General features: G+C 45.6%; 12 protein-coding genes across 12 annotated transcripts; 3 read left to right on the plus strand and 9 right to left on the minus strand.

The window, feature by feature from the left end:
* Positions 1–222: 222 nt before the first annotated feature.
* Positions 223–1,767, minus strand: N7478_007475 (NAD(P)/FAD-dependent oxidoreductase; the record flags this gene model as incomplete). The annotated part of the gene is made up of 4 exons (XM_056923689.1): positions 223–458; positions 524–1,103; positions 1,172–1,458; positions 1,509–1,767. 4 exons carry the CDS (start codon positions 1,765–1,767, stop codon positions 223–225), a joined length of 1,362 nt encoding a protein of 453 aa, XP_056776415.1.
* Positions 1,768–2,263: 496 nt separating this feature from the next.
* N7478_007476 (uncharacterized protein) lies at positions 2,264–3,263 on the minus strand (the record flags this gene model as incomplete). The annotated part of the gene is made up of 3 exons (XM_056923690.1): positions 2,264–2,374; positions 2,429–2,756; positions 2,824–3,263. 3 exons carry the CDS (start codon positions 3,261–3,263, stop codon positions 2,264–2,266), a joined length of 879 nt encoding a protein of 292 aa, XP_056776416.1.
* A 640-nt stretch (positions 3,264–3,903) lies between these two features.
* On the minus strand, positions 3,904–4,604 carry N7478_007477 (GFA family protein; the record flags this gene model as incomplete). Its single annotated transcript, XM_056923691.1, has 2 exons — positions 3,904–4,021; positions 4,099–4,604. 2 exons carry the CDS (start codon positions 4,602–4,604, stop codon positions 3,904–3,906), a joined length of 624 nt encoding a protein of 207 aa, XP_056776417.1.
* Positions 4,605–5,454: 850 nt separating this feature from the next.
* Positions 5,455–7,154, plus strand: N7478_007478 (F-box domain protein; the record flags this gene model as incomplete). The annotated part of the gene is made up of 2 exons (XM_056923692.1): positions 5,455–5,744; positions 5,831–7,154. 2 exons carry the CDS (start codon positions 5,455–5,457, stop codon positions 7,152–7,154), a joined length of 1,614 nt encoding a protein of 537 aa, XP_056776418.1.
* A 441-nt stretch (positions 7,155–7,595) lies between these two features.
* Positions 7,596–9,185, minus strand: N7478_007479 (uncharacterized protein; the record flags this gene model as incomplete). Its single annotated transcript, XM_056923693.1, has 4 exons — positions 7,596–7,903; positions 7,982–8,344; positions 8,407–8,498; positions 8,566–9,185. The coding sequence occupies 4 exons, from the start codon at positions 9,183–9,185 to the stop codon at positions 7,596–7,598; spliced, it is 1,383 nt and encodes a 460-aa protein (XP_056776419.1).
* A 1,420-nt stretch (positions 9,186–10,605) lies between these two features.
* On the minus strand, positions 10,606–11,148 carry N7478_007480 (uncharacterized protein; the record flags this gene model as incomplete). The annotated part of the gene is made up of 1 exon (XM_056923694.1): positions 10,606–11,148. The coding sequence occupies one exon, from the start codon at positions 11,146–11,148 to the stop codon at positions 10,606–10,608; it is 543 nt and encodes a 180-aa protein (XP_056776420.1).
* Positions 11,149–11,716: 568 nt separating this feature from the next.
* On the minus strand, positions 11,717–12,700 carry N7478_007481 (uncharacterized protein; the record flags this gene model as incomplete). The annotated part of the gene is made up of 3 exons (XM_056923695.1): positions 11,717–12,334; positions 12,390–12,504; positions 12,570–12,700. 3 exons carry the CDS (start codon positions 12,698–12,700, stop codon positions 11,717–11,719), a joined length of 864 nt encoding a protein of 287 aa, XP_056776421.1.
* A 734-nt stretch (positions 12,701–13,434) lies between these two features.
* N7478_007482 (glycoside hydrolase family 27 protein) lies at positions 13,435–15,144 on the minus strand (the record flags this gene model as incomplete). Its single annotated transcript, XM_056923696.1, has 7 exons — positions 13,435–13,824; positions 13,906–14,090; positions 14,147–14,446; positions 14,501–14,590; positions 14,658–14,798; positions 14,858–14,990; positions 15,067–15,144. 7 exons carry the CDS (start codon positions 15,142–15,144, stop codon positions 13,435–13,437), a joined length of 1,317 nt encoding a protein of 438 aa, XP_056776422.1.
* Positions 15,145–15,816: 672 nt separating this feature from the next.
* On the minus strand, positions 15,817–19,718 carry N7478_007483 (putative inositol polyphosphate phosphatase; the record flags this gene model as incomplete). The annotated part of the gene is given in 7 exon segments (XM_056923697.1): positions 15,817–15,895; positions 15,957–16,624; positions 16,680–16,939; positions 17,004–17,040; positions 17,056–17,219; positions 17,264–19,580; positions 19,671–19,718. The coding sequence occupies 7 exon segments, from the start codon at positions 19,716–19,718 to the stop codon at positions 15,817–15,819; spliced, it is 3,573 nt and encodes a 1,190-aa protein (XP_056776423.1).
* Positions 19,719–20,145: 427 nt separating this feature from the next.
* N7478_007484 (CHY zinc finger protein) lies at positions 20,146–20,853 on the plus strand (the record flags this gene model as incomplete). The annotated part of the gene is made up of 6 exons (XM_056923698.1): positions 20,146–20,150; positions 20,184–20,296; positions 20,352–20,425; positions 20,487–20,548; positions 20,613–20,714; positions 20,772–20,853. The coding sequence occupies 6 exons, from the start codon at positions 20,146–20,148 to the stop codon at positions 20,851–20,853; spliced, it is 438 nt and encodes a 145-aa protein (XP_056776424.1).
* Positions 20,854–21,218: 365 nt separating this feature from the next.
* Positions 21,219–22,341, minus strand: pre6 (proteasome core particle subunit alpha 4; the record flags this gene model as incomplete). Its single annotated transcript, XM_056923699.1, has 5 exons — positions 21,219–21,543; positions 21,619–22,006; positions 22,115–22,167; positions 22,226–22,232; positions 22,314–22,341. The coding sequence occupies 5 exons, from the start codon at positions 22,339–22,341 to the stop codon at positions 21,219–21,221; spliced, it is 801 nt and encodes a 266-aa protein (XP_056776425.1).
* Positions 22,342–25,245: 2,904 nt separating this feature from the next.
* Positions 25,246–25,483, plus strand: N7478_007486 (uncharacterized protein; the record flags this gene model as incomplete). The annotated part of the gene is made up of 2 exons (XM_056923700.1): positions 25,246–25,346; positions 25,399–25,483. The coding sequence occupies 2 exons, from the start codon at positions 25,246–25,248 to the stop codon at positions 25,481–25,483; spliced, it is 186 nt and encodes a 61-aa protein (XP_056776426.1).
* Positions 25,484–26,597: the final 1,114 nt, after the last annotated feature.

The following is a 26,597-nucleotide window of genomic DNA, read 5'->3' on the forward strand; positions in this document are numbered from 1 at the left end:
TGTAAGTCATACCTAGAGATTAATTAGATGACCTGCCATACACACGGACTGGATATCTCTCAATACACGTTGAACAAATCAGGATAGGAGTTGACAAAATCCGCTCTCCAAACACTTACAGCATGGAATTCATAATCTGAAGAGCTATTGCAGAATGAAATAACGCCTCCTTCATTGCTTTCATCAACTGTTTGACAAACCGCTCTCGTATTATTGATATCGTTAATCAGAAGCAAACCCCGAATTCTTGACACCCAACCGCTCAAATGTCGATTTAAACACCTTCGGCAGTCCCGTCTCATCATAATCTCGTTCATCCAAAACCATCCTCGCAATTCCCCTCGAAGCAGTGCAAATCATAGTCATCCCAGCCCCATTAAAACCAGCCAATAACCACTGATTCTCTGAACCTGGAACCCTTCCAATATGTGGGAAACTATCTGGTGTCTGTCCCATGACTAGTAAATCAAAAAGTCAATAAAGTCTTTCGGGTATGAGGGTAAAAGTAGAAAACAGTTCTTACTTCCAGTCCAAACTGAATCATGCTGAGCTTTAGCTTCCTCCCATCCCTGAAAATGGGTCTCCATCACCAAGTCAAAATGTTCCGTGGAGGCATCATTGATCAAATTTGTATCATCAGTTGTATTCCACCATTCGGCTCGATCTAGTTTATCTTCGTAGGTCCATTTACCACCCCCAAGGATTATCCCATTATCCGGTCTTGGGTTAAGATAGTCGGCATACTTGCTGTTGAAGTGCAGATTATACGTATAATCAAGGGGCTTCGTCGGGTGAAAGGACGGAATTGGAGAAAGATGAGAGTTCTGACCCTTGAAGGGTGTGATGACACCTTCAAACTGGGGTAGCAAAGCCGCGGTATAGGCGTTTGTTGCAAAGATGGTTTTTCTTGCGTTGATACTACCTCTTGAAGTAGTAAGGTTTGTATAATTTCGCAGTTCCTCCACTTTCTCGACGTATGTCTCGGTATAGAGCTTCCCCCCGAGTTCCAATACCTTTTCTAGTAAACCTGTAACCAACTTATATGGCCAAAGAGAAACTGCTGGTACACCCAAGGCCCCTTTGGTATTTTTCATACCAGTTATCTAGCAGATACCGCACGTCAGACTCTTATGGAAACTCATTTTCCTAAAAATATAAGAATAGATATTACCTCATCCGATCTAGACGCCTCGATCCATTCGATGTCTTCAGCCCATGCGACTCCCTTTTCCTTACAAGCAGAAATAAACTCTCTCGTCTCAGAGGCATGCGACTCATCAAAAAATACATCAAAAGAGCGAGTCACACGGAGTTCACAATCGATATTTTCTTTCTCTGCAATACCATGGATAGCAGACAACTGATTTAGCTGGTGTGCGACGACCTCCTCCGCAGCCTGGTATCCAAAATTCAGGATAGTGTGCCGAGCAATCCATGCTGCCAATTTAAGATGTCCTCCTAAAATTTAATTAGGAAGTGGTATCTCTAAATAATCAAATGAGTCTTACCATTACGCCCGGTCGCGCCCGAGCAGGCTTGACGCGCTTCCAGCAAGACAACTTTCAATTTTGCTGTATTGATACTCGGATCTGAAAGTATATGATATGCAGTTGCCACGCCAGCTAGACCGGTGCCAATAATCGCGATGTCGCACTCATGTGGGACATATTCTGAAGACCTAAACGATGCTAACGGATGAGGATCCTTGAGCCAGTAAGAAGTCAAGGGATTATGGGCTGGGAATCCTTGTTTATTTTCAGACGACATATTGAACAGCACTAAAAGTTTTCGATTCTTGATGACGCGGTGGCATATATTTTCTCATGGGGTCAGTCTCTTATAGATGTAGAATAATCGTCGAGATTGAACCCCTCTTTGCTCTGCACCCCCGCTTACAAGGCTCCAGGAATAGTCTAGTAGGCAACGCCGTATTATATTGCAAACTTTGTGGCGTATTAGCCCCCGGGGCCGTGTTCGTACCGTTATTCGAAGAGAGCCTCGAAACTACAATCAGCAGAATTGACTTATATCAAAAGTATCTTACATGAAGTGAATATTCTTGACAATCGGGACTCGATTATGTTTGTAGTAAGTACAATGTTCCCAACATCTCGAAGGTTGTAATTAAAGGGAATTTATCGTTTATTAAATTCGTCGATACTAAACATCGTAGATACAAGCTAATGCTTCATTCATCTAAATGTGGTGTTATCATTCATAAGTCTGTATGTACAGCATTATATCTAAATCATAAATAGAGCATCTATGGCGCATCGCAAACAGTCTCCTGTACATAAGGTGGATTACTAGTGGCACTCCCCCAATCAGCAGCAGCAAAGGCCTTTCCAGCATCAGTGCTGTTATCAGAGAGGATCTATAAATTCATTAGTCACAATATTCCAATAATGAAAGAATAAATCACACGTACATAATACTGAGGATCAACATAATACCACCAGTCATCACTGCGGTATGCATCATCCAAAGATTGACTAGCAGGATCCAAGAATGTAGTATCTGTAGTATCGAAGTTTGGATGCTTTGACCAGGCGACATAGACCTTCGGATGATCCTCGTTCTGGACACCATCTGGATCCTTCGCATTACCAGCATTAATCTGGTCCGTAGTCAGGGTACTGTGAATATCACCCCATGCAATATTATTGTAGCCACTATGTGCGGATAGTAGAGCGCGTGACGGCGCCCACATGTTATTATCGTCACGCGAGTGAATGATGACTACACGTTCCCAATCACTTTTGAAATGTTAGTTTCAGACCTGAATCTCATGGAGAAAAATAAAAACAAAAATATGATACTTACTAGTCATGGCCAGTCTGAATAGCCCCAATAACTGTAGCCCCATCCTTCTCATAGAAAAGGTTATACACAACACGGACTTCAGTCTCATTACACTGCACGAAAGTGTAATAGATTGGGAACGCAGGCCCGGGGTTACCAGTGTCAACACCTGGATTTCTGCAATTACACCCAACATCAGGGTATTCGCATTGTCCCGCTGGAGGGGTTATAGACGAGTTCTCAAATGTATCGGGTGTTGTTGGGGACCCACTAAATGCCCATGTGGGATAACAAGGGGGTTGGTCCATAGCTTGAGCGAAGAACCACAAAGGCGCATAACGATTAGCTAGATCCGCAGCACCATCAGCAAGTAACGACTGCATAGCATCATCACTAATCTGAGTAACAGCGACCACAGAGCCAGCTAAGATGGCCATGGGGGCCAAAAACTTCAACCACATATTGTATACCTAAGGCGGGGTGAGGGGAGATACTCATTTCAAAGTGTTGGGTCGGGTTCTACAGTCCTTTTTAAAATAAGTTGCTCTAGAAGGAATGGTCATGATCAGAATGCTCCGAGGAATCAACGGCAGACGTTTTTCCAATTTGGGTGAAGATGATCTTGCAAGGGTCACATCGCGTCGGAGGGGGTGTTGCATGTGCACGGAATGACCGATGGCGAGAGGCCCATCCCTGTCGGAGATGCAGGAACTGGCAAATGGAAAGATCGGGAGTGGGATTTGCCAAGTCTGGCAGGTTCCTGATCTTATCTCAGGGTCCATCACTCCTTCAGGCTCTCCACTAGTCATGTTAGTGGGAAGGGAAGTTGTGGATACGAAACACGATCTCGGTTCAATCCCGATACAATTTGATCAACGTGTTTACACTGTAGGCGCATTCGAGTGATCTGCAAGCACACGCACAAATGAAACAAATGCATGAAGTCTGGTATAACAGGGTAGTATCCAAAGAAGCACCCAATATTGCTATGATCTATCGTTATTGCCCAGGGTCGCTGAAACCCCCAATCCTTGACAGATAAAACCAATTTTTCATATCACATCGTCTTGTTCATATTGACACATCATCTCCCGTTTTTGTTTATTGTTTAACAGGTTGGCCCAAATCATCAAGTAACTGACTAGAATCATTCATCCCGGACCATTTCGGGGTTCCATCTGTAACATCGAACATGCGCTGTTCATAAAAGATATGACATCTGTGGATAACATTAGAAACAGGATAATTCAAAAAAGACCAATTAAGACCAGAATAATAGTCGAGTTAGTCACTCACGAAGGTTTAAACGCCTCTAACTGTTTCCTTTGCTCATCCCTCGAGCCTTTAAACCGAATCAACTGTGGAAACAACAAACACACATTACGCCCCTCATCCATGATCAAAGTATGACAAAAGTCACACGACACCTTAGTGGGCATCTCATATTTCGTGGAGTTGTGTGCGGACGAAAAGAAGGCAAGACCACTGGAGCCCCTGGCGAAAGAGATATCATTTTTATGGAAGATGGATGCCCATTGGAACGGTGCACCATGCAGGACTTGACATCCTCGACAGTGGCAGAACTTGGAATTTAGAGGACGCTCGCGTTTCAAGGCATATGTGATCTTTCCACATTGGCATGATCCTTCCCATTTCACTGGACCGAATTCTTCTTCTCCTTGTATGTGATATGGTGGGCGATGCTTCCATTCTTCGTGTTCGAGGGTATTTTCTGGAACATTATTTGTTAATGCTGGGGATGGAAGTGGGAGCTCGGAGTTTTTGATTCCCATTTCAGCCATGTTGACGGTCGTGGCGAGTTGAAGGGTATTGATAGAGTAGAGAAAGGGTAGATAAGGGTCAAGTAAAGTATATAGGAGGTTTGCGATGTATATCAGTAACTTGAACTGCAAAGACAAAATCACTCAATGTCAGCGATATGTTGTAGAAGCTGTATACTTGGTGATGCTTACAAGGCTTTTCTGGTCTTCTCGGTTGCTTTGCGATTTTTCTTTCTTCCTTTCATCCCGAATCGAAAGATGCGTTATTCTTCTCTAGTTAAGTAAAAGTAAAATAGAAATGTCTGTGTCAACTTGGTGATGTCATGATGGAGCTGCTGGTGCCAATTCCTGGTTTATACGCAGCGACCGAGATCGTCCTGGTATCTGGTTCCACCAGTGAGAGGACAATGTGAGTTATTTGGATTATTTAGATCGAATTGTGGGTAATCTATTATTCTATTGGTGCCCTGGGCCCACTGTTTAACGTGTCGATGTCAAATTCTATAGAAGTGTATAGTGCTGGTCACGGTACTGTATACTGTATAGCCTCACTATACTCCACACAGTAAGTAACTAGTAAACGTATTGTTACCACTTACCCCAGAATAAATAGAAACTATAATAATGTTAAATATAGCTCTGGCGTCAACTATAGAATCCCAAATCTAAATATAATCACATCAACATTCACATTTGCCGCCAACGCAGTCTCCCCGCGTTCATTGGCGTGTTTCATCCCTGCTCAAACAAAGCGGAGTCTGCATCTGCATTAACAACAGTTCAGGCCCTTTGTTAACTCTCCCTTCCCAATTCCTCATTCCTGACCCCCCTTATTCCCTAATCCCTTAATATTCCTCCCATCTCTCATAGAATGGGTCTTCTCGACAAAATAAAGGCCAGTCCCCGTCGTAGTCGACGCAGCGCAACACCCGCGACCGAACCACCGACCCCGCCCCGCTCCACAGGCCACGATGCTACTAGCAAGCTACCACATCCCGTTCTCGTCCGCATCTTCAGCTATGTGTGCCCTCATACACTCGACTATTCCTACGATACCTCTGAAGATTCTATGAACGATGGCTGTATGCTATGTGATATGCGCGACCTTGCCCACTGCACTTTGGTCTGCAGGCGATGGTTCGCGGCGTCACAGGCGCTTCTGTATGTCCCACTCACGCGCGTGAAAGGTTCTTCTGCTTCGTGAAGAGAAACAGAACAGAACTAACGTAAAATTGAATGCATGATAGGTATAAGAACGTCCGAATCGACCCGGTACACTATTGCGAACGCGAAATCACACTAGCTGCGAAACGAAAGCGCCGTTCCTTCTTCGATCGCAACGGAGACCCAGTCGACGTGCCTCAACTTCGTCTTGAGCTATTCATGCGAAGCGTCCGTGAATCGCACGACCTAGGCAAAATAGTCCTATCCCTCCGAATGCCATACATGACCCGCGAAGCGAACAAAACCAACATCGCCCGGACCATCTCGGTGCTTCCCCAACTTCGCTATGTCGATCTCCCGACCGGGCTATTCAGTGACGAATCGTCATGTACAACTCTCAAGCAAGAATTAATCGCATCCTGTCCCGATCTAAGACGAATGAGCTACCGACGCGGCGCTGAAGGAAGCTTTGCGCGATTACCCGAAGCACCACAATGGGTGAATTTAGAGAAATTGGAGATAACAGGTCTGCGGATTGAAGAATCAACGCTTCGAAATGGGTTAGCTGCATTCAGAAATCTTCGAGATCTGACATTGGAAGATCTCCCATGGCTTGAGGACTCTGCTTTCGCAGCTAATACCACTTGGCCTTTGTTTCCTCCTCTCGAGAAGCTCACCATCCGAGATACTCCGCAATTAACAGCAACTGGACTCGTTTCGTTTCTATCTCCGCAAAGGAACCGTCTAGCTTTACAAGAATTAACAATTTCATCAACAGGCGTGCTTCCATCAACGCTACATCGGATCCTAGCAGCCGCCCCAGGCCTGTCGCATCTATCCATCATCCAAGAGGTATCGCGCTCTTTTCCTCAAGAACAGATCGCGCCTATGAAATCGCAGTCCCTAAAACTTTTACACTACGAAATCACATCCGAATCAGATACACCGGGCTTACCTCCGGTCGCAAGTTCATACTACACATACCTCATTTCATCTCTGATGTCTCAATGTTTACCAAGACTCCGTGATCTATATGTCCGCGACGCCCAATTCCCAGATACCCTGCTACTTACACCTCCACCACGGCTTTTCGGTGGCGGCGAGGATGGTCCACAGTTGAGAGGTGGTCTTATGCAGCCATTGAATGTGTATAGTAAAGGTCTCGACGAGCTAGAGTGGAACTTTACTCCCTACGAGCCGAACCCTGCTCTTGGTCAGAGTGGTACAAGGACACGCCCGGTTAGCTTCCAGGAAGCGCAATTGAGTCGGTCTTGGGGTGGTGAGGCGCGCAAGAGCGTGCTCGTTGGTAATGGGTTCGGTGGGTATCTTGCTGTGCCGGAGGATGATGATCGGCCTAAGAGTAGTGGTGGATCTAAACGATCGAGTCGACAGGATTTATGGCGTTGATCGTTACATTGAAGAAAAATCCGCCCACTGGCTGTATGAGAAATGCACTTTACGACTAAATGAGAACATGTCCTTTTCCCTTTTTGTAATTCGTTTGAATTCAATATAGTCAATTCACTGAGAGATCGCATCGCTTGTAAAGATATATGGCATAATTCATGTATACGTGAAGTCAATACTTCACAATTGCATAGTAAGTATTAATATTCGATAAAACTCGTAGACGTACTAGAATTTGAATCACAACATTGAATGCTCATAAAGATAGATGATCAGATTTCTAGTTTAGTTCAAATATCAACCAGTATGTACTACGGACTTCCAAGGCTGTTCAAGCTGAAGTTGGCTATACACTGCTCAACTTCTTATATGCAAGGTTCTATAGTTATTGTACAGATTATTTCCAAAGTTTTAGCAGGATCTTATTCCGCCAGACGAGCACTATTGATAGTGATCGGCATTCCCATTTTGGCTCACATCTTCAACCTCCGGAGGCTGTACTGGCTCTTCGGGTTTTGGCTCTGACTCCGACCCTATCTCAGGTTGTTCAGGTCCAGACTCAGGTCCAGGCTCAGGTACAGGCTCAGATACAGGCTCAGGCTCCGGATTCGGCCAACTAGGAGGCAATACCATCCCACGCCAAACCCATTGATTCGCCAAACTATCATCATCCAAATCACAATACCCATAAGTATTGCAATAGCATTCCCTCGCATCAAGACACAATTGCGGCACCTGTCCAAACATAACTGTAAAATAAGAATATTAGCAAAGTAAACAAACAAGCACCACAAAAATCAAACCCTGGAAGGGGTACAGATACATACTATGCCAAGCATATTCAAGAATGCGACCGCTAGTCGCCGCATCCAGTGGCGACTCCAACAACCACCTCTGCATGCGAATATAATCCCCCTTCGACCTGCGTCTTACTGCCTCCTTCGAAACAGCAAACTGACTACAACACGGTACCCCAATAACCTCCGGCAGTTCTTCACCAGGAAATAATATTTGGAATTGGTCCGGGAATTCCATCGCGGTCGGATGATCCCTGTCGTCGGGTCGTTCACGGAAATAGCGTGCGGGCTCGAGTTCAGCAGGACAGCCGATTGCCCAGGTACATCGAAGGTTGACGTAGCCGGCTTTTTGGACGTAGTGGAGTTGGAGGTCTTTAATTGAGACGACGGAGTCTGTGGGAGAATTAGGCATTGTTAGATTGAATTAAAGTCAAGTTGTGGACAGGCTGGCGTACCATATAGAGGGTTGTCGTTGTGCCATTGGTATCGGCCGCCGTGGACGAGGACTATGACGTCGGGGAGGGAGTCATATCGATCAATCAAATAACTATATGTCAGCTGAAGATTAGCGAAACGGAATTTGAAGCGCAGATGGAAAAATTGATCAAACGCACGTTAAATACACCATCGCTTCATTTCCTCTGTTCTCTGGTACCGTGAACTGCGCCTCGCCAGGAGGCATATCAGCACGATAGATATTCGACTTCCAATCGGGGACGTTATCTTCCACCCAAGACATATTACTGTAGCTCATAGCTGCAACAACAAGCTCCTTGGTAATAGGAATAGACCCTATTTCAGGCTTTGGCTTTGGCTTCGGGTTCGGGTTCGGTTTCAAGCTAGAACTCGGTGGGCTTGAGCTGATAACGGGCTCCGGCGCGGGCGCAGGCACAGATTCAGATTCAGATTCAGATTCAGATTCAGGCGCAGGCGTCGGAAATGGTACAGAGTCTGTGATACTCGAACTTCCCGCTTGCTCAACCGCTTCTTGCAATGTACCATTCATGGCGGATCCGGCCCAGCCGTCCGTGGCATGCTTCTTGTCATCAGTTGGGGTACCGGCCAATAAACCGGATCTCCATGGCGCGATAGCACCAACCGTGTCATGATTCAGAACCAGCTGATATGCCAAGAGGAGGGAAAATGCTGCTAGACCTAGATATATGAAGACCCTTGAGCTACCGGTTGATCCGGACTCGTGGGGTGGGCGGGAGAAGATCCTCGACCAACTCATGATGATGCTATCATTGTTTGTGGAAATGATATAAGGAGAATGGAGGAGGGATATTCAAGAACAAGAATATTTTAAGGTAATTGAAAGATGAAAATAAATAAGATAAAAAAAAAACGAAATAAACGAAGAAAAAAGAAAAACAGGGTTCGGATTGACGTAAACCGCAAGCAGCAACTTGATTTCAGGGTACAAATTGGAATTGAGGGACAAGCTGGATTCTTTATCGAATCCCTCCTTTTTTTTGCATTAAGACAAGGCTCCGCAGGATTAGAACCCTGGTCTAGGCTACCGGATTGGAGGGTTTAGTGGGGTTGATAGAGGATGATCATTGGGGAATCGAAGAGAAGAGTTTCAAGCAATGTGATTGGAAAATCGCAACAAAAACTGCAGAAGTTACGGAGTACAGAGGTCTTGACATTGACTCAAATTACTCAAAACTCCCGAATCCATCCATGCCCATGCCAAATGAATTCGTTTGAATTGAGAGGGCCAAAACCCTGGTGGAGTCAAGCCGGTTCCGGATAGAGGAGAAGATTGCACGAGGCAGTGCGAACTGCCGTGATTGGGGAAAATCAACACGCCAGATTCCGCACCAACAGCGCTAAAACTAACACTATACTGTCCTATCTCTACTCCGTACTCCGTAAATATCCAATACTAAACAAAGTAATAATGTTGACTCACAGTAAGTCGCGCGGCACGGGCACGGGAGCTAGGCGATCGGGAGGTCCGCCACCCGTAGACTATGCAGATTATGCACGTCAAGGTTTTAGATCACAATCTCTTGGTATTTTTATTTTTATTCTTCCCTGCGAAGCTTGAAATGCCATTCGGGCTTGTTTAGGGGCAAACTTAGGAGGGAAAGCCACCAAAATACCACCAATCAAGTATACTGGGCTCCGCCATATGTGGAGCTTAGTGTAGCCGCTGGGGCTAAGAACGTGCATACTGAGTCTCCACTAGAAGTCCAATCTCTCCAATCAAACACACCATACTGCCGCTGTCAACATTCGAACTTGAATGCAACAATGCAGAATGCTTCATGAAAAGGATTCGCGCTATATCATATATGTCATACTGTTTCAATAATGCATTGATCTATCATAAATATCATAAATATCATCCATTTGAAACAATCACTTGTTCAAGTTTGCTTCCTTCCCTACACTAACACCACCTGTAGGCATTCACATTATCAGCGCTAGTTGTCGAGACAGCATAGGTTGGGGTGGACTGAGTCACATAATCTTGAAGCACTTGAAGCACAGTTTTGTGTACTCCGAAAAGACGGGGTTATTCAAGTAGCGACTCGGACCGGCCCACCCTCTCCATATCTGCAGAAGAGTATATCATAGCCAGCCATCTTTTTATCACACCCGCTCAGTCTTAAATCTCAAATCTCAAATCTCAAACTTGGAATTCAAACCTCAAGCTTCCTATTCTCCCGGTGTCCTCTACAATGAGAACAATCACAGTGCGAATCGCCGAAATTCAAAACCCTCCAATTATTCCTCGCCCACCACTGACGTTGGCGACTTTGTCCCGACAGACCCCTAGCTCCATAAGTACCATTCAACTCCTTAATATGCTGATCCATTCCATCCGCGTACGGATCAATAACGCCCAGCAGCCTAATCCTCCCCACCTGTCGACTGACCATATAAAGAAGTTCCATAACTTCTCCAGGGTCCGAATCGCGAAAAAGTACCAGCGTTTCACGAAGACTGCCTAGACAGGAAATAATGCGGGAAAGTCTTTCTTGGGCACAGTGTGCCGACTTCAACGTAGCAGTATGACTCAGGGTAAGTACTAAGGAGGCGATATCGTATATTTCCGATTGTAGAGATGTTGCAATGTCGCTATAATACCGGAATCCATGTTCACAGACGTTAGCGCCATATTCATCTAGGGCGCTTACGATCTTCGCTCTTTGATCGAAAAACTGTGCAAGGGAGACTTCCATTATGGGATGGAATGTAAAGAAGTTGGAGTGTAGGTATGAAGTCAGGATATGGGAACTTGAAAATAGTTAATGGGACTCATGCAGTATGATTATTCAAAGCAAAGGGATATTTCCTTTATATACACTTTTCTGATGGTACGTCACTTTCTGCAGGAGATCTGCAGACGAAAATCATTCATTCTTCAGACGCGCGCTGCATGGCAATTGTTTCAGAGACAAGGAGGCTTTCTATGAATGTGATTCGTTGTTATTAAATCACCCGTTTCAAGCTGGATAAATTCTAAAGTTTGATTTAATAGTGCGTCAAATCAATGAGTATATTTTAAAAGAACACAAAGCAATGGATGCCATGATGGCACTAAATTTCATCTAGACTCAGGCCGAAGCTTACTATCCTCGCTCATAAGAGTACTATCTAGATTATACATACTAGTAGGGGTAGTACTATGAACCATTGAGGACTATATTATTGTGCAAAAGCGAGAACAAAGAAATTAAATGAGTTTCATGAATTCAAAACCTATATGATATTAACCCCGTGCAATGCCCAGACAAAGAGATTCTACCGCTATTTCAAATTACAAAGCCCCATGAAAGGTAAATATTGACCCACAACCGACCATAGCGTCACATGATGCCCAAAATCAGGATACATCCTAATCAGATCCTCAAACGACCTAATCGGATCAACAAAACCAGGCAAATCCTTCCTCAAAAAACTCAAAGGATTAGCAGACTCAAGTTCAGCCCATTCTCGTCTCATAAAATACATCACAGCAGGAAGTACAAAGTGTTCCCGATAATCAATAAAATGAGCGATTCCATACACATCATTCCGACCAGGATGAACAAAGGGCTTATAGCCATACACCAGATCTATTGCCCGACGAAGAACAGCTAATGGCGATACCTCGAGAACACCATTCAATTTCTTAATGGCAAGGAGTTCTAGACCCTCAATGTGCATGTACCGGGCTGCTTGAAAAAGAGAGAAATGAAAGTTCAGCAAGCGGAGGAACTCATCGCATCTGCGGCAGTTAGTCTCACGGCCCTTGAAACCAGTTGGAATGGCAAAAATATCAGTGGGAAAAACAGCATAATCTTTAGCGTAGAGGTAGTTAGCAATTTTTGACAGGTGACAAGGATCGACTGGGTCTTTAAGCCTAATGGTATGCCAGTCGGCATGCTAATTAAGGAGGTTAGATAATCTATAATCGTGTGGAAGTGAAGAGAATTATTACCTTAGTATAAAATTTCTGAAGGTCAGGAGACTCCAGCATCAGCTGGGTACGATGAATCTTCTCCATTTGCCCCCCTACAGCGATGTAGAGATCGGGCGGGCTGGATTGAAATCCCCTAAAGCGAGATATTTCGGATTAGTCTTCGTTTGAAATCATCTTTTTTTTTCGATCTCAACTTACCTTTGCCGTGCTGATCGCACAACCTCCGCATGCACTGGACCTTCATTGGGGCCCAAGAAAACGTTTCGGCAAGTTTCAAGATCATGCCATTTGCAAGGCCTGTTGTTTTGGTTGTTGTAGTTGACAGCCATTGTGTGGATCAGATGAATTCAATGATATGGAAAGGCCGAAGACTCGCTGGGCTATATGTATACTTGATATAGTTGGATAGTATGCTTTTGAATGTATTATTCTATTGCCAAAGTGGAAGTAAACAAGTGCCTAATATACAAGGGTAGTTGGTTCAAGTTCAAGTTCAAGTCTATAGATAGCTCTGAATCCTCTGAAACATTCAGATTATTGGTAAACAAAGACTTGACTCGAAGTGAGTAAATCTAAAACAAAGAGACGAAAATACACATTCAGACTTACTCGGTACTCGCTTTACATTGTTAGCCCGACTTCAGAATTCTAAATCGGGCATTAATTATCCTCAGTTCATCATTCGTGTTTCGCTATTTTCTTTGTTATCTTGATCCATAGTTGCATTACCATGATACTTATGTTCATTCATCTTAGCTAAATACAATAAATTTGATCTTTGTGTTCAAAGCCCTTGTGTCCTTTGCATTTTTTCGCTTGGAGTTTCGAAGTTGAAATTGTTTCTATTATGAATATTTGCCCAGGTGACTTGCAGAACAAACATCTTGTCTCCGACTGCCAAGATATCCTTACAAGTAAGTAGAACACTCCCTTGCACATAGTCTCAAAACCAAGGAATTCCAATTTGTTCAAATAATGCTCTGCGCCTCTGAGTCTTACCAATAGAAAAAGGTTCGTCGTCGTCGACTAATCTATGTGCCGCCACCGCCAGTGCTCGATGAGCTTAACACGAGCCCTTGACAATAAGAACAGAGACATCATGACTCTTCAAAGAAACACTGTGCGATTTCTTCACACAGCCTAAGTCCTTTCCAGACCAGGCATCGATAACATAGTATGAATCCTTCTTACCACCCAACTCCGGGATCTCCTTCCACACCGCAGTACGGGTTGCAGTCTTGTCCTCTGAGTTGAACATCAAGACCAAAGTTCCCTCCAAGGTAGACGAAGGACCGGACCAGTATTCTGCAGGGTGAGATGGGTCAAAAGTCCAATCGGGATTATATCCCCACTTGTATGGATGAGCAGGACGACCGACGACGGGGTCCTGGTGGAAATCAATCAAATACTTGTTTTTGAGCGTAGCCAGGTTGTCATCGCTGATTTTGTCGAGCTTCATATCATGTCAGTATGAATATTTCCAACAAAGAGTCGGGAGGAGCAAGAGGGGAGAAGGATAATAATGGCAACATACCGCAGTACCGATAATCAACGGAGACTTCATAATGGCCCATAGAGCAAAGTGGGCCCGGTTCTCCTCAACAGTCAAATTACCATTGCCTACTTCCAGCATATCAGGATCCGGGTGACCCCAGAAGTTGACATAGTTCATCAAGAAACTATTCTCATTCGCAATCTGGGCAATACGGGTCCACTCAGCTGAGAGCAGTGGTCAGTCATCTTGAAAGTGAATGAAGACGGGAAAGAAAACAAACCTGTAATATCACCAGACATGCGCCACGAGTTGCCAGTCTCATTACCCCAAGTGTTCACATCGGCATTACCCCAGTCACATAGAGAGAAGAGAATTGTCCGATTCTGATCCAGTAGTGCATCACGCATATGCTCATAACGGATAGAAGTGTTAGATTTTGACCAGTCGTATCCTGCTGGTGCTGGGTCTGTCAGATCAGGACACGTCCCATTGGGATTCGTCCCGATCGTGCCATCAGGAATGCAGGCGTTATATTTGTCATCCCAGCTGCTTGGGTAGCCACAATTATCGTATTTCAGATCTGGATCCAAGTCAGTTCTGTAATAAATATGGCATTAACATTGTCTTTACTTACAGTCAATACCCCATTCTGCGAACGCTTCTGCATCAACCTGCTCGTATCCGAGACTAGCTGGATATCCCGCGCAGGTGGTCTCACCAGCACCTGTGTGGATAGTTAGTTTTTGTTTGCATGAGAGCGTTGAAGGAAAAATATTTGTTTGTCAACTTACTACTGTAGATACCGATCTTCAATCCAAGATCATGGACTTGGGAGGCAATTCCAGAGATGCCATCTGGGAACTTGGTGGTGTCTGGAATGATGCGCTGTGTAGTACTGTTGCGCACGTTCTGTACAGACCAACAATCATCAACTATTTTAATTAGCAGCTGATATCCAAAGCCAACCGACAATTTCCGAGTGTCAGCTCACTATTCACATATTCATATCCCAAATCTTTAAGCCCAAGCTGGACAATCTCATTTGCCGCCGTAAGAATAGCGGTAGCATTCACGTCGCACGCGAATGCATTCCACGAATTCCAGCCCAGAGCAGGGAGTCTCCCCTATAATATCACGATATTTAGCAAAATATTAGACGATATAATAAAAGAAAAAGAATACTAAAAAAGCACAACATACCACACCATCTTCTCTGACAAGAGCCTCCGTAGAAGGAAGAACAGCTGCCAAAACAGCCAAAGTCAAAGATGTCAACATATCGAATAACAAGCAAGTCAGCGATGAGAAGAAAAAGCTTGGATCACCTTGTGAAAGAAAAAGGGCCCCAATTATATACTAGTACATATTTTCCAAGTGCGGGGAATGTTCCAGCAAATCTGTAACCCAAAGTCAATGGTGCTTATACCACGCATACCTACGCAGGCAAACATGGTGTCGATCCCCGCGTGGCGTGCAGATGAAGAAGCTCCGGATTCAATAAGATTGGCGGAGCGTAATGAACAACCATATTAGGCCCGGAGTTTAAGTACGTGATGAATCCGAGTTAATTTAAATTTTATTTATCCGAAAATATGCCAATTATCCGATCGTTGTTGGTTGTGTTGGGATTTAGAACAGGGACTTGACCCCGTATTTCCCCACTCTCCACTGTGTACTCTTCATTAGTACAAAGTAGGTAGGAGGCTCATCTTAAATTATCGCATGGTGGAAGATCTACATGGGCAATTACTACGGTAGCAATGAAACAAGCTTTTTACTCCGTCATGATACATTCGTCTATCGTGAGATCGTTACTCATACACTATACAGCCATAATATAACCTCTTATAGTAAAGGGTCCTTTTTTGTCTTCGTGTTTTCCCCTTCTTGTTTCTTACGCCGTCGCAATGCCATGTCCAGAACGCACTGAAAACATGGAGAAGTAAAGATCTATTTTTTGCCATCGCCCATAATCAAAGCACGGGCTTGGCGGGCATCGGTACCGAGAACAGTAATGAGATATTCAATGCTGAAACATGGTTAGTAAAAGGGGATCGGAGAGAACAGGAAAGTCATAACCCAAGTCTTACCTCGCCTCAGAAGCCAGGCGGCGTTTCTCAGTCTGGAACTCTTGTTGGCATGTTTCCCAAACAACAGCCCGTTCCTGGGGCAGCACAGTCTTAACGCGAACCTTGAAGGTGGCACTGACTGGCCGATGATCGGAGGCACGGACCTCGTGTCGGCGGTAGTTGAGCTGTTTGACGCGGCCAGCGCCGCGGTAAAGAACGCGATCGCACCAGGCGGGGGATCGTTTTTTCTCGCTAGAATCGTATTCGTCGGTGCCAACGTCATATTTATAGGTTGGAGCAAAGGTGATGGGGGCTTCGATGAAGCTGCGAAGTCGAAATCCTGGATTCTTCCGTCTAGAAGCCAAAAGCTGGTCACGGTCAAGTAATTTAGCAAGGTTGCTCTGACGTATAGCATTGATGATGACATGGCGAGGAATGGAGTCAATGCGGTAGTTCAGGTCTCCATTTATGATGCAGACTTCATGGTCCATAATCATAGAGCCATCACCGCCACTTGCGTACTGATCGCTTCGTGCCATGGCCTTATTTTCCGCGGGCAAACATTCGGCCTCGAGAATGGCGGCAATATCATTGTTACGATGAGCTGTCTGGCTTTGACCCGCTGCAAGATGGCAGTTGACAAAGCACATGGAACTGTCATCGAGGACAAAGCGACAGATTAAAGCACCCTGGAAACATGTTAGATAATTTTGCCAACTCAGACTCGGAAAAGACAACTCAAACCTTATTGCCGTGCATTCCACCCATTCCCCGTTTAATTTCAGAGGCATGTATACTCTTAATGTTGTGGCGTTCCTTATGCTTGACAAAGATGCAAGTAAAGAGGCCAACCATATTTGACGTGTGAAGAAGTACATAGGATTCTTCGAGGGGCATGCAGTCGTGCAAAGTCTTGGTCAAATGATCAACCCAAACTCTGTACTGTCGACTCATATGCTCTTTCTCTCCGTTCTCTTTCTTCTTGCTGCCAAGTAACAAGCTCTCTGGTACAACGGTTAGTATGGTGATACATATCGGGTGATGATTTATTTTTCCCCCAAGACTTACTCGCTGTAATCTTCTTGTTCTCGAGGTCGACCAGTTCCTGAAATCCAAATACAACAATATCTGGCGGCTCCTCTGGGTTGAGAGCTTCTTGTATAAAGCTTGATGTGCGCACACTTCCAGGAGTACAAGCGCCAGCGTTCCATGTAACGATAACGGTTTTGAGCTCCCGGAAACTACAAAACTCCACATCTTTGCTTTGCATGCGAGCATCTGAGACTGTTAGTGACCTTGAAGAGGATGGCTTGAAGAACAAAACATACCTAGCCAATCGTCCTCCAACATGCCATCCCAAAGACGAATGCAATTGTCGGTACCAATCGAAGTTACCTGCAGACGATTCATAGTCCAAACGCTGCTCGTGTCCACCACAAAGGCAGAAACCGGACTATCATGTGCACGCCAGTCTTTTCTCACGGTCCATGGGTTTGTTCTGACATCGTATACGTAGATCATGCCGGTCTTATAAGCTGCCCAAAGATACTCCCCCACGAAACCGAGGCAATTAATTTTGTAGACGCTGACATTGACTACTGCTATGCAAGCATAGTCAGTAGCAGAGTAAACAGTCACTTTACCATCTGCATGACCTAGGTAGATTCGACCCCCATCCTTGGTGGTATAAGTACCAGACGTCACATCACCTGAATGTTGAAGACCTAACGGCCTCTTAAAAACACGGAATGAGCCATCGTCACGCGCGTTGGGGCGATATACATGCACATCTTTACCAGTAGCTAGTAAGAGCTTATCTCCTATGACCATCGAGAAAGTATGCCCACGCGCGACTCGCTCCTGAGGGCTATGATAGCTATACTGTAAGTTTGGCACTCCAGTTTCATCTGGCATCCATACCAATAGACGGCCTTCGTCGTCCAATGTCCACATTTCCTTTTTATGACGAAGAATTTGAATCACCTCACGACGGGAGGGATATGAGCGAGTGGTCACAATTGACCCAGATAGAATGTCCACTTCATGAAGCTCACCCGCACTGGTACCAAGCCAGATGCGTTGGCCTTCCTCTTCAAGTGTATTGCCCGGTTTGAAGGCGATTGAGAGGGATTTGGTCGTTTCGCCATGGCTAAGGCTCATTACTTGTTCGCCGGTGCTAAGATCCCATACTCGAGTGATATAACCGGTAGTGCAAACGTATTTCCCGCATACGTCAATAAGCCGAGTATCGTATCGTGTAAGGATATCCTGGGGACCATTTTTGAAGAACGGCGGGCGTCTGTTGGCCTGGGAAGCATCGGGGTAATCAGTTCGTGAGATCGCTGGCTCATCTGCCACTACTTCCTCTTCCTCGGTATCCGTCCGTACAATACGTCGCTCGGTATGCGATATTTGGCGGGCCAAAGGCGGCTGTTGCTGTGCAGGACGAGGGGGTTGAGGAGGCTGTGCATCAGATTGGTGGTGATAAGAAGGCGCAGCCCGTGGCACTGGTGTTGTTTGGGCCGGGCTAGCCATCACCGGAGGGAGTTCTCGAGAGGGAGAGATCCCTGCCCGACGAGGGTGGGCAGACGTTGGCCTAGGCGGAAGGCCAGGCCGATCATGAGGACTATCGCTAGCCCGAAGCCTTTGCGCAGACAATGGTGGAGCGGTGGATGATTCAGGGCAAGCAGAAGATGTCTGTGGAATCTGCACCATCAATGGTCTTCCGCCTCGAGTAGGCTCGGGGGTAGGATGAGGCTGAGACATGCCCCTTTCACCAATTCCAGCCTTCCCATTCAAAACTGACATTGGAGGTCGTCGATCGTCGAATGAACGACGGGTTGGTGGTTCTGTGGAAGGACGTCCAGGAGGAATGCGCGGAGGCACTTTCGTCGCAGAAACTGGTTTAGAAGGGGTCTTTTCTGGACTACTAGGCGGGGTATTAAACGGCGATACAAGCTCATCAGACGATGCCACCTCGGTCCGTGGAGTCAATGACCTTGTATCGGGGTGTGAAAACATCGCGGGCTTTGCTGGAATCTTGGGCTTGTCTGCTCGATTCACCGGCGGCGGCATCGAGGTACTCTCCGATTTCCGGTCTTGTGAGCTTCCATTGCCATTAAGGCGCGATGAATTGGGAGAGAGGCGCTGTACGGATCCTGCCTCGGGAACAGAGGATCCCAGCTTCGTCGGAGTGATTGGCCTGAGCGAAGGGGCCGGTGACATAGACACTGATTCTCTAGAACGGTGTAAAGGATTCCGCGATAACCGATCATCTTCCCGACTTTGTAATTGGAACTCTCGTTCCTGACAACGGGGCGGCGAATGGGGAGCATGAACAGCTAATGTTGGTGGGAGGTGAGGGGATGAGCGGTGGAAGTTTGAAGCCATGGGCCGGCCATGTTGACTCTGACTTCCAGGAGACCCACGAGGTCGCAAGCTTTGGTAACTAGCTAGGTTATTTCGACGTCCCTGTCTTTCCTCAACCGCTGTGCCCCAGGGAGATTGTGGTCGAGGTAGGTCCAAAGAGGCCCGGCTTGACCGAGGATCATCACCGGGTTCGGGAGTCCTCAGGAGGTGATTTGCAGGTTCATGTGGGCCGGATCCAGTTCCAACTGTAGACTTGGTTTTCCGGTGCGATAGGTTCTCAAAATGGGATAATAGGGAGGAAACCGGTCTCTGTTGACATGGTTAGCCTTGGCCGCGTGGCATATTCAACAAGCTGCGCAAGCTTACAATAGGAACATCATCAGAATTCCCCGGGTCCTCTGTATGTCCCGCCATGGCCAAAAGCACAGTTATAGTCGCCGCAATCAGTCAGGCAGATCAATCATAAACGCTGGTTGTGGGTGCCTAGCGAGTGGTGTGTCGGATCAAATATGGGGGAAACGATGGCGTAAGAGGCTCCGTGGGGGTTATAATGAGGTCGGTTATTAGAAGCGGCTGAAGATCAGAAGGAAACAAAGAAATAACAGATTGCAGGCGGCACTAAGGCCAAGGTTATAAGAACAAGGTGACCTGTCCACACGGTCATGAAAGTTTAAAAAGAGAGAAGCAGCGAAATGGATGTGGCGGGGAGGGAAGTGGAGGAATCACGGGAATGGCAGATCAGTCGGTTCCTGCGCAACCTTCTTCCCACTGTCGGAGCCTCATGACCTTTGACACTGCCCACGACATCTCGCTACAAACGTCGTCCTGCCTCCTATTCTAGATGTGGTGAGTCTCCTACCACTAAACTTCCCTGGCTAGGATACACTTTACCCCCTATCGCCGTGAGGAGAAACGAAAAAGCTCAGGCGCTAACACCCCACTTTGCAGTAAACACGTTCTCAACGCCCAAGTGGCCATTCGGTCGCACTGCTGTTCGTGAAACCAAATCTTTATATCGGAAACAAAAACTCATCGAATACTGTCCAGGCCGCAAATGGTTCGACTGTGCTGAATGCCACCAAGAGCAGGAGACGCATATGCTTCAGAAGGCGCAAGAAATGGTGTGCCCCCACTAGTTCTACGCTGGGAACTCTCGAGAAATCCTAACCCTTGGCAATCTAGATCTTCGCGTGCAAGAAGTGCAAGAAGTGTTTCCGCAAAGACGCCGCTGAATTCGAAGAAAGGTTCGTTATGCCAACTTTGTCGTCATCAACATTGCAAACTAACCTCTTTGCTTGTTTGATCTAGCGACGAGTTTTGCCCTCACTGCGATAACCACTTCGTCCTCGACGCTGTCACCCCGAAGGCCGACCTCAGAATAGAGGGTGACGATGCACGAATGGACAGCCGGTATGTTCCAACAACCCGACCATGCGTTGTATAGACAAGTATACTAACGAACACCAGAATGCTCAAGGATGACCGTGTTCGCGCGGATCAAGAAAAGTCCATCTTCAACTTCAAGGACCTCTCTGATCGTATGGGCTAAAAGAAGAGCCTCCTGTTTCTTGTAAAATTCTCATGAGGTCGACGATATGATGGTTCTTGATACTTTCTGCTTTACAACAATCCCCCTTTTTCAATGTTAGCGGATTCATTCACTTGGCGATAGACCAAGCTTTCCCCTGGCATCGATACCCTACGTCTTCTTTGATTTATATATTCTTATCTTCTAAAAATTGGCATTTACATTGTACACTAAAAGCATACAGAAAATAAGATGGCTAGATAGCGAGTTGTGAAATAATATGGTGGTTTTCGATTCTCGTTAATAAAAGAGACCAACGCTCCGGTAAATCGACACATATCAGATATCCAGCCTCTGTCCAAGGTGCTAGATACTCTCTAATCTCTTTATTCCGCCGACTCACCACTGGGCCGAGTAAGGATGGCTGCGGAAGTGGTGCCTCCACGGGCGGTCTTCTTCTTTGCGGCCTCCTCCTGCTTCTCGGTCTCGATGCTCTTGACGTAAGACTCGATTTGGTCATCTGGCAGCATCTCGACACGCTGGCCAGGCGCCATGATAGCTACCTCAATGTTCTTAGCACCCGTCTGCACAACCTCCAACAATGACTTGATAGTCAGCTGGATAGTCTGCTCCCGGTCCATATCCTCCTGGTGATTACGTTCAAGGAACTCGCGAACCGTCTTACTGGATCGACCGATGGCATTGGCTTTCCTATAAATAGAGACACTTGGTGTTAGAAAATTGCAGATAAATTCTTTTGGTGGTTGTTTGTGATGAATGACTTACCATGCTGAGTAGATACCAGAGGGCTCGGTCTGGTACAGGCGCGGTGTGCCGTCATTCTTGTCGAAACCAACAACCAGCGTACTAATACCGAATGGACGGACACCACCACTCTGTGTATATCTCTGTTGCACACTAGCGATGTGTTTGGTGATATATTCGATGGTAACAGGGTCCTCCACAGTCAAGCGGTGGGACTGGGCTTCTAACCGAGCCTTGTCAATCAAGATGCGAGCATCGGCGTTCAGTCCAGCAAAAGCTAGGCACACGTGGTCATCCACCATGGCGATCTTCGAGGGCGTAATTCGGGTATCTTGAAGTTTAAGAGCAGAGCGCTTCTCGCAGCCGAGGACGACGATGTCCTTTCCTTTGACACCGACGGCACATGTTCCTATTCAAGACCAGATATCAATAAACGCACTTGATTGGTGATACATTGTGCCGAATGAACGGTCTCGATTGAAGGACTCGGGGATAGGTGGGATGATCGGGCACTCACCTCGCTTCACGGCCTCCATGGCATACTCCACCTGGAACACGTGCCCATCAGGGCTAGAATGGGGTTAGATAAAGCAACAGAGAGCTGAAGGCGGTGATAAAATCTTCATACCTGAAAACTTGTAGGAGTTAGCTGGGTCATTCTTGCATGGGGGATGGGAGCAAAGGGAGCTGGGTAGTTGAGGAGCTAGCTGGCTTACCAGAAAGAGCTCGGTCGTAACCGGACATTGTGGGCGAATGGAGGAAGAATCAAGCGGGTATCGGGAAAACAGAGGCAGAGATGATCTAGATAGACCAAAAGCAAGGTGTGAGATATAGGTAGTGTTGGAAGAGCGCTGAGCAGAGAGCTGTGATGTTGCGGCAAGCAATGACGGACCGTCATCTCGGCGGGCGGTGGGCGGTGGACGCGAAAGCCTGTGGTTGCCTTGGCGCTGCCGCGCGGATAACGTTCTTTTAGATCCGCGCGCATAGACATAAATGCGAATTATGAGGCCATTAAGTGATGGAAATTATGTTAAATATTGAATGCATGGTGCTTTAAGCTTTTGAATTTTCATAGGGTCATTGGTTGCTTCAATATCTAAAATATTTCCTTTTTCTGCTTTCTTGGGTAGGCAAGTGGGAGAAATTCACAATGATATATCTCGAGCTACAGGACAATCGAAATCATCCCAAAAATTAAAAAGATCTATACTAGACATGGAACCAGCATTATTTATGAAGATTAAAACACTCCTTGAAACAAGGAAAGTTCAATATTATGTCTGGTTCAAAGAGCGTCAGTGATTGGACTAATGGACCAAAGTAGTAATCATTGATATCGAGGCTGGAGTCCGGAGATTATAACATTTGAACTAGACATAAGGCTGGCACACCTGGCGATAAATTATCCAAATATATCATGAGAGCCTACTTATGACAAACATTCGAGCTCTTATATTAATATATGTAACCGGTTGAATATATCACACCGACTCGCGAAGAGTTGTGCAAGACAGTGCGATATTGAAGGAAAAGAAAACCAGTAGCGAGATAAACCCAGACCACAATATATTCCATCAACGAACCCATGGTTAAAAATGGCGCTATTGGGCCAGACAGAGCGTTCCATCTGAGATCAGACGCCTGGAACACCGATAGAAATAGGTGAAGCGAGCACTGCATCAAATCTGTTCCCAACCAACTTTCACTTCGCAAATATCAAAATTGGCGCAGCCTTAACCTTGCTATGGGCGACACGTACCATACTTTGGTCGGGTCTATGCAATCTTTATGATCTTCATGACAGAATTCATGCTTTTTTGAATACGACTAGTGTGGCTGTAGATTCCAGCTCTACCCCCGTCCCCAGGACTGGCACGTCTGACTTTCTTCCCGCTTTGGGATATTGTAAACACTATTTGGATATGGCTCATAATGTCAGTCAGTCAGTCCAGAACTTTCTCCAAGGTGATCTGGGCTTGGTGGGAATATTGTCTATCAGTCCAGCACTTGGTATTGTGATTAGTAGCCTTCAAAATCGACATGGGCATGACCTGAAGGTCTCCTGGCTAAGAGCAGGGTTGAATTTACTGCGTCAGAAGAGCGGTGAATGTCAAAGATCTAGGATGAAAGCCACGATAGAAGCATGATAGAACGCTTAGGGGCGACCATAGTGCCCAGAGGAGAAAACCTCATATTGCCTTATTTCGAACCGGCGGGAACTACGCTACCTATAATACAGTCATGTTCCTACCGGCCCCGACTATCGCCCAGTTGAGCTTCAAACCTGTGGGCCTACTCTCTTAAGATCTGTCTTGGAGATATAAGCTTTCTTTTTTAACAACTGTGTGAATGTCATCTACAGTATCTATGCAAGATATTTCTTTACTTTGCTTCTTATTTGCCTTCCCACTTGTCTACTTGATTTTCTACTTACTTTCTATTAACTTTTCGACTTGTTTCTTTAATTGTCTTTTACTAGTTTGGACCTTGATCCTGAGTACAAGCTGGAAATTGCCTGGACATTCAAATTGGCCAATGGCTCGCTAACCTGAACTGAACAAATTAACAGAATTACGACAAGGAGTTCTGTGGAAAGATTGCGGAAGATTTCACTTGGATTGCAGGTCCGAGGTATCGGAAGGCTGCGCACACGTATGTGGCTTATGGATATGAAGCAGGGTTGACTACATCGTATTCTTACGCGACTATTGTCGCACAGGTTCCTCCATTCAAGGAGCGTGTTCAAGTTTGAGAGTATGAGCTCAGGATGGATAGTAGTATATATGGGAGGTAGGGGGGTTGCTTCTTTCTATTATTAACCATGATTTTAATATGCAATTTTTGCTCTATATGGACACAACTTGAAGGCAGGAACCAGGGTTATAGCTAAGAATTCAATCATCGCCGAGGAACTCAGATCTCTGTGCTTGTACATAAATCTCTACTGTATGGATAGTGAGGTCTCCATCTGGAACTTCTAGTAGGAAAAGGGCCTTTGGCCCTATACTAACCTTTAGTGTCTCGTATACTGCTATATATACCTTAAGCTTTGCACAGATAGAAACACAGAAAGAAAGATAAATCGGAAGATATTTTCGAACCATGACCTAAAAGATGATCCGAAAGACAATATAGAATTATTCTTTTTAGCTATTTTTAGATTACGCCGGTAAGGAGGTTACCAAGAAAGAAAACCTATACTTCAAAGATATGGATATCTTAAAAGACCTAATAGGTTTGGATCTTAACTGGGCAATATCCATGGCCTAAAGGTATGTGATTGTATTATAAGAGGTTCCCCCCTTCCGGGCGCTCTGGTCCCACCTCAGCTATGAGAACTTGAAGCGAATGAACCGATGTTGATGATTTAAATATTAAAATCTCTGTGCTGGTCCTCTAGTATGGTCATTCATGCATGGAAATGTACATAACTAGCATTTCAATTTGAAGCCTTTGCTGGATGGAAAGTCCCAGTTGCTGGCTGTTCGTGTCATCACTGTGATAATAATCGAAAATCGTTCTTGTCTTTCAAGTTCTTTCATCCTCGTCAAACACTGGATATGATCTGTCTCTTTACATGGACTACAAAGACGGAAGCTACTCAATCCTAATTGACGACGGGAAACTTTGAACGTATTATGGTCTCAAATGCCGAAGACCCTCTACACCGCGCTAGATGAGACTTCCATGGCCGCATACGCAAAACTACCAGAGCCTGAAGCCAACTTATCTGCACATGGAACATGTGCGTAAGTATTTATGTCCACGGGGAGGGGAGTTTCACAACGCTGTACCTGACAGCCAAGGTACTGAGGTCCCAGACGACTATACTGAACGAGAGTCGTTCGAGCTTCTCGAAGAATTATATGACAGGGAGGAATTTTAGACAGACCAAGTCGATTACAACGGAGGCACAGAGTCGAGTTCGGGAAACTGAAGTGCCTGGCGACGGAGTCCCTAACCCCCATGCACATTGAGGCGGTCTATATGGCTAAATCTTGGAAGCTGAAGTGTCCAAAAGATATTCTTCTAATTCGCTGTCTACTTTTCTTTCTGATTCAAGTTGTCTTTCTAATCCTCTTTCTAGTTGTCTTTCTAATGTAGAGCTTATAATATCAATGGCAACTTGGATGTACTAGGCAGAAAAGGTTAATATAGGGCCAAGGGCTCTTTTCCTAGTCCCGAATACGCCAATGTCGAGTCAATGCGAACTTCAAGTTGCGTAGTATACACTTGGCATCTGCTAGTACTTATTAGCTACAAATATCCATTTGATCTTAAGTTGTTATCAGCTCCCCAATCTCTCCATTCATATGCGAGTTCTATATATCACACGCTCCCCTGGTATCATGATAGGTAACAGCGGGCTACTAAACTTGAACAAGTACAAGAAAGATACACGAAGACGAAGAGGAAAAGAAATAGGAAGAATCAGGGAAAAACCAATATAGACAGAACAATCTTTTTGTTGCATTCACAGTGGCTGGCCCATTGAATACCAAACCAAACCAGTCCAGTCCTCAAAGAAATGAAAACTTGAACTCTGGATTCAATCGATCCACATCCATAAACTGGAAGCCGGCGCAACGCAAGCGCAAGCACAAAAGGAAATCCCCCAACACCCCCAACGGAGTCCAGTCCGACCCATTGATATTGATTCATTGTATATCCCACCCGTGAGATCAGTACCGTACCGAGACCGAGACCGTGACCGTGAAATTCTCCGACGCTTGCCATGACCTAACGCAGAAAGGGACCAAACCAAAGATCTAAAATGCAAAGCAGGTTGAGTGCGCAACCCAGGCTCTCACAATGCGTTTGCGTCCGAAACCCACACAACACAAGACAAGACAAGATAAGGCAACGGTGAAGCCCTGTCGCCGCCATCTGAAACAAGACTATTAAACAGACCAAAAAACCCAGAGTGCTGCAAGATGGAATGGAATCCAATCCAGTAAAGAGCGGGATATGAAGAGACCCAAACCCGCTCCAACGACCAA

The sequence above is a fragment of the Penicillium angulare genome (assembly GCF_028827245.1).
Source record: "Penicillium angulare strain IBT 27051 chromosome Unknown utg000005l_segment0_segment0, whole genome shotgun sequence".
NCBI classification, from domain to species: domain Eukaryota; kingdom Fungi; phylum Ascomycota; class Eurotiomycetes; order Eurotiales; family Aspergillaceae; genus Penicillium; species Penicillium angulare.